The following is a 6256-nucleotide window of genomic DNA, read 5'->3' as shown; positions in this document are numbered from 1 at the left end:
GTCGTACCTCCCCGCCTGGTGGATGACGTGGTGCAAGGAATCCATCTAGAACGAGGACAGGAAGGAAAAAAAGCCAAGTTCAAGTACGTGGGCCAAAAGTTCTTAAGTAAAGGGTGGGTTTTCTTGCAGGAAGACGTTTTCTTTGCAGGTTCTTTGAGCTCTACGTGGCTATCGAGCAGAGTTCGAGCCTATCACGTCTAGCTTTTATGAACAGATGTCGTGCGGTTCAGATAATGTTTAAAAATCCAGCAGAAAGCTTAAAATTAGTTTGACAGTAGAGCCGACCCCAAAACCTAAGCCTAGTTTTACTTATATTGAAAAAGAGTGGCTCTGACAGGAGAAAACATTGATTTGTTAATATAAATTAAAAGGGATAGAAGAATAGCAGTAGACAAATTTAGGTATTAGTTAATTCTGTAAGAGAAAATCCCAGTTCCAAGAGGAAATAACATTTCAAAGTATGTTTTGGGTTTCTTTTTTTCTTACTGACCTGCGACTGCACATTGGCTCCCACCGGGGAGCTCTGGTAGGAGGTCAATGACTGCAAGTTTATAAACGAATCTCCGGAATTTGTCATCTTAAAAGAGCCCGAGGAAGCTGGAAAAAACAAGAGAAAAAGAGTGTGTTTTAAGGAGAAATAAACCCCGCCAAAAACAGTTGTGCCATGAGAATTACATCAGTTGAAAAGAAAAAGAAACCCTACGACGGGTTCAAACGCCGCTGTTCCGCGGTGCTGATTATCACCAGAGATAACCCTCACTGACCTGAATTTGGTGTCGACGGAGAATTCGCCTGGTTGCCTTGAGCCACGACGTTAGTCGCATCCACTGCGGTTTTTGCGGCGTAGATATTGGCTTCTTCTTGGAACTTCCCCATGTTTTTCTTGTACCGAATTCTTTTGTTACCAAACCAGTTGGAAACCTGGAGACGTGGATGATTGCTGTTAGCATCTGATCCAACTGCGACATTTCAATCTATATTCAGAAGTCGCCAGCAAAGGAGACACTTGAAGCAGAAATTACTACTAACCCTTCAAAATAAGCAAAATCCCATTTAAGCACCAGTAATTTCAAGCCTGTTGCTAACTACTGGGAGGAAAAACCAAACCTGTTCAAAGGAAAAACAAAGTCAATTCCAGACAAAACACTTCATACCTGTGAAACTGTGATGCCCCCTTTCTTCGCGAGCTCTTCTTTGGCCTCTTCGCTGGGGTAAGGATTGCTCAGATGCGAATAAAAATACTCGTTCAGCACTTCCGTCGCCTGTTTGCTGAAGTTACGTCGTTTGCGCCTGCAAAAAGACGAGTGGTTCCTATTTCAGCAGTGCTAGAGACGGGCTACAGAGCGTGCTGTTCGCTTTTTTCCCCCTCTAAAATACATCTAGTTTGCGGGAGGATGTAAGAATCAGGTAGAATTAAAGAGCAGTTGTACCCCAAAGGGTACCCCAGCGAGCAAAACGGGTGGCGAAGTCTTAATTTTCAAACTAGACCGATGGCGGCATCGCCCGAGCGTCGCTTTCTCCCGGAATCGTATTCCTGGTACCTCGCATCGAGGAAGCGAGAGCGCAGGATCATCACTGCCTCGCACGTGCTCTGCTTCAGCTGCATCTGGATGGTGCTGAACTTGCCGTGGATGATGTTCACCATGCGCTCGATTTCTTTGGGCGAAATCGGCCTGGTTCTGCTCTGCTCCCTGAGCAGGTTCATAACGTGCGTGGTGAACTCGCTGCAGGCCTGGAAAGACACACATTTGTAGCGACAAGCAACAAAACCGCCCCGAAGCCGCTTCCCCGACGAGAATATATATCCAAAAAAAAAAAGCTTCAGGAGTTCCCGTGGCACAGCTTTACTCTTAACCGGCAACAGATACGCGAGACATTTATTATCTTGAGTTTGAGGTCCAGTCCCTCTATCGTCACCTTCCTCCTGCAACCCTGGGGGAAGCTTTTCGACTGCGTTCGCCTTCCCCTGAACTCCTCAGGCTCCCCGACACCAAAGGAAAAAATGGTTATTGGTCATTGAGATGATAAAAACTCTTCCATGCAGAAAGATCACCTGTTCATATTTCTCTAGCTCAGAGTGGTAAATCTGTCGGATCTGTGACAGCTTGGCCCTGTAGTCAGAGTGTTCAATGCTATTGTCATTTGGACAGCCACCTGATGTTGCTGCTACAGCCATCGGTCCTCCTCTTCCTCTTTTCTCGGGCCCGGAGACACCCTCTGCCAGCAACATGTTATCTAGTCTCATTAGCTGAGCATCTGGGGGATCTTCTTCCTGAATACCGCGAATACTTAACACTGGATAAACACAGAGAGGGAAGCAAAAGGTTATTTCCGAGACGGGAGAGAGGCTCGGCTTCATTTCTGGCCCCGCGAGATCCCGGGGAAATCCACGCCGGGATGGAGTTTCACCTCAGGTGCCAAGGACACAACCGTGCGGACTGGAGTCTTAGCAAGTAAGTGCCGAGTTTTTAAAAATCTGGTCAAATCTCTTTGAAATCAGAAACAATGGGGAAAAAAAAATGCACCAGGAGCTGCTTTCCTTATGCTGAGACACACCAACCCAGACCGCAGCAGTCGCTACACTTGGATTATTCAAGTTTGATGTGATGCAAATTTATTTTTAAAACTTAATTTCCTCCCCCCCTTTATTTTTTTTTACAATTAATTCTGAAATTCCTTTCCTTAAAAAGCGTAAGATACCAAGTCAGTCCACAATATAGCAAGAGCTTTTTTGGCTTGTGATCTGATTTCAGCTGCTAAACCGTTTTTAGTCTGATGAGCAGTCAGCCTTAACCTTGTGAAGGCACCGAATTCAAACAGCCTTTTCCGACTCAGAACTGGCAGGTGAACGGGCTATTACGTTCCCTGCCAAACACAAACACAAAAGATCTCGTTATGCGAAGATTCTTGGGTGGGGGGCGGGAGAACAGAGACATTAAATCGACGTGTTTATAATAATTCCCAGCATTTTGTAGGCAAAAGAACAGCTCATCTTAAAAAAAAACAAACAACAATTTTGAACGTGCACGCAGCCTAAAGTTAGAAGTTAATATTTTGCAGGCTACCAAGAAACGACTACGCCCCATTCAGAAGATTCTGTTTGCTTTGAGCCTTTCTGACGGAACCCCCCTGCAACTCCTCAGCCCAGCAAGTGTAAATTCCGCACACGCTTTGGCGACGCCGTCTTTGGGTGTGCTGCTGCCAAACGCCTTGTTTTTATGCGCATTATGATGCATCTCAGAGCCCCTCGTGTTGAAGCTCAGCTCCCAGCTGCAGCTTAATTTTATGTCACTTGTCTAATTATGGTAATTAGCCATTAGTTATCATCAATTACACAGAAGCTCATCTCCAGCTGACTGCTGAGAAGGATGCACGAAGCACCTTCCCGGTCTGGGGGGAGGACGCGGGTCGGCTGGCTCTAGCGAGTCACAAGAAACTAGAGAGGAGTCAGCTGTCGCCAACACCTCGTTACCGTCTTTTCCGACCTCGGGGGCCAAACTTTTATTCAGTAAACTCTCCCGGAGTGGAGCAGACCCAAAAGCCGATGAGTGCAGGACGCTCAGTCTGTCCGACCCGCTGATTTTCAGCTTTCGGCGTCACCGTGCCTTAATATGTGCGACAGCTAAACCTCCGCTTCTACAGAAGTTGTCGCCACAGGTGTTACTCTGCAAGTAAAGCCATCCTCTGGAATGCATACCTTTGGCTAGAACTTTATTTTTAACTCCTAATATTTTCTCTCATTAAAATACTCATTCGGATCGTAACTTACATCAGATTCACCCAGAACTACCCACTCGGCGAATTCGGTTGCTGCAAGTTGCAGCCAGTTTCCAAAAGTGCATCGAGGAGAAAGCTTCCCCCTCTCGGTAACCTTTCGGCCCTCAAATTTTTGGCCTCAGAACAAATAACAACTCGGTGAGCACTTGAGGCACGACGAGGCCATCATCTGTTACGGCATGATCGGCGTTTTAAAATGTGGCGCGGAAAATCCTCACGTAACGGTAAAATCTTTCACGCCTAAATCCTTCGTAATCCCTCAATTTTATGAATGTTTAAGAAAAGCCCCGCAGCGGCTCAAAAAGCCTGAAGAATCTCTCCTGTCAGCTATATTTATATAAGATTTCACCTATATAATGTATATAAAGACAATATTGTGTATTCTCTGGCACCCCTCCTGCCAGATACTCATCAGATACGTAAAATAATTATACTAAGCAAAATGAAATTCCCATCATTTCTAATTAATCTTTAATTAAAACACATCCCAAGCCGAGGTGCCGAAGCCTCACTCGGTATGCAAATGCAATCATTCCAATATATTTACATCTCATTAATTAGAGATTTGCGGCTCCGTAATGAAGCTGTACAAGATGCTGGTCCCAAAATAAGCGATAGGTGCTCTGCTCAGACGTGCCTCCCTTGCCCAATTTCCCTTCGTAGGGAGCGGGTAACGCCCGACAGAGCAAGAACAGCATCGGTTGGGTAAAGAATGGGCAAAGTTTGAACCAAAACCTGCTCGATTCAACCCAGAAACGAGCAGCCCCCATGGCTCGGAACGTCGGTGAATGCTAGTGAACACTAGGTGAGCTTTTTTTGGGATCAGATACACGTCCTGGTTTGAGCTAAAACCCCTTTAGTGGTTTCACTTTTCCCAATAGCTACATGTGCGCTCCAGGCAGGACTTGAAATAAAATCCGGTTCAAAAAGAAATAAAATTTAAAATCGTTTTGGGGAGCAGGGCACAGGGTTGCACCGAAATATTAAAAACGTGGCCAAACCTCTTGGCGTCCCAAAGAGCCCTTCGTAATTTCTTTATTAATTAAGACACTCGGCGCGGGGGGAATTTCTGGGCACGGCTGCCCCGTTGTAAAGGTTTCTCCCCGGCTATTGTGAGTGATCCGAGCGCTCCAACAAAGAGGGAAAGAAAGATGGGCCAGGGCTGGGGGGAAGGAGGAGGAACATGTTTGGAACCGATTTCCCAGCTCGAAAAGAAGCGCCCGGGTCACAAAGAAAGCCCAAAAAACCTTGTGCTACAATCCATCCAGGCTTTTGTTTGCTCCAAGCCATAACATCTGCTCCCCGTGATTTAAATAAGGGAGAGACGGACGGTCAGACGTTCAAAAAAAACCAAACAAACCCCGCAATAATAAAAAAAACTACGAGGCTAAACCAAATCCAGCATCACCCGATACCGGAATCTGGTTCGCGCAGGTGCATTCAGCTCGGAGCCGTCGCGGCTTCCATCAATAAAACGCAACTTTTGGCATCGGAAAAAAAAAAAAAAGATGAGAGACCCCTCCCCGAGCTGCGGGATCGCCAGCTCCATCGCTCCTGCGGCATTCCCCAGCGCTCTGCCTCGCTGTCTCTTTTTCTCCAGAATACTCTGACCTGTCAACTTTGAACCGTTCCAACCACCACGATTTTGATATCACAAAGAAAAAAAATCAAAACCAAAAGAGCCTCACAGTTACGCTGGGTATCCAACCAGACCTCAAAAAAAAAAAAATCAAACCCCAACCTGGAGATTGTTTACGCACACAAAAGCAACAACTATTAAACCAAACTAAAAAGATCTTCAAGTTGTAGAACCCATGAAGGAAAATACGCTAAATGAGAGCCAGGCTGATGACGGATGGTGGGGTTGTTTTTTTTGAGGGGAGGAAGCCAAGGCCAGGGAAAAAGCCGCCAACACACCTGTTTTCTCCTTGATTTCACACAGGACGCTGAAAAGCGCCGGCTTCATTCGGTGGCAGTTCAAGGCGTGTTTCCTGAAATGGAAAGAAAGAAAAAAAATGAGCGAAATCCCAGCAGGGACGGCCGAGGGAGACGCCGAGAATTACCAGGGACCAGCTCGCACCTCGCTAGAACCTCGCTAGAACAGGTAAGTGCGCGAGATCGGGGCGGAAACGCGATGCGGTAACGTCGAAGCACCATGTTCCATCGTGAAAACACACAGGGTTTGGGGTTTTTTTAATTAGATCTCAAAATTCCGCGTCGAGCAAGCGCCTTCAGTTCGCCCAAAAGCGTATCGATCCTCCTCGAGTTAGGATGCGCGGGTAAAACGTAACAATGGAATCCATCCAAAAAGGGAGGGAAAAAATGGTGGGTTTAGAGCAAGCGGCCACTTGGCCCGATGGAAACCAGCTCGGACCGAGCAGCGTTTGTGCACGGGTTTTACTGCGAGCGCCAATTTTCGAAGCTCTCCCGGCGTTGGCCGCTTCACTTTGCTCCTTCTCGGGGGGAAGCGACGACGTTC

The 6256-nt window shown here is 46.7% G+C and overlaps 1 protein-coding gene across 1 annotated transcript in view; it reads right to left on the bottom strand.

Annotated features, from left to right (window-relative positions):
* Window positions 1-5764, bottom strand: part of LOC104276070 (pre-B-cell leukemia transcription factor 1-like) — a 6007-nt gene extending 243 nt beyond the window's left edge. Inside the window, exons 1-7 of the mRNA XM_009872236.1 lie at window positions 5695-5764; window positions 2054-2295; window positions 1542-1732; window positions 1155-1290; window positions 765-921; window positions 491-597; window positions 4-45 (exon numbers count right to left, since the gene is read on the bottom strand). Coding sequence (XP_009870538.1) covers window positions 4-45; window positions 491-597; window positions 765-921; window positions 1155-1290; window positions 1542-1732; window positions 2054-2295; window positions 5695-5743 — 924 coding nt within the window. The 5' untranslated portion in view covers window positions 5744-5764. The remainder of the gene's footprint in view (window positions 1-3; window positions 46-490; window positions 598-764; window positions 922-1154; window positions 1291-1541; window positions 1733-2053; window positions 2296-5694) is intronic.
* Window positions 5765-6256: the final 492 nt, after the last annotated feature.

This window comes from Apaloderma vittatum, unplaced genomic scaffold, assembly GCF_000703405.1.
Source record: "Apaloderma vittatum isolate BGI_N311 unplaced genomic scaffold, ASM70340v1 scaffold26646, whole genome shotgun sequence".
Taxonomy (NCBI): Eukaryota; Metazoa; Chordata; class Aves; order Trogoniformes; family Trogonidae; genus Apaloderma; species Apaloderma vittatum.
Note: the sequence above shows the minus strand (reverse complement) of the source record. Positions and strands in the feature narration are given on the sequence as shown.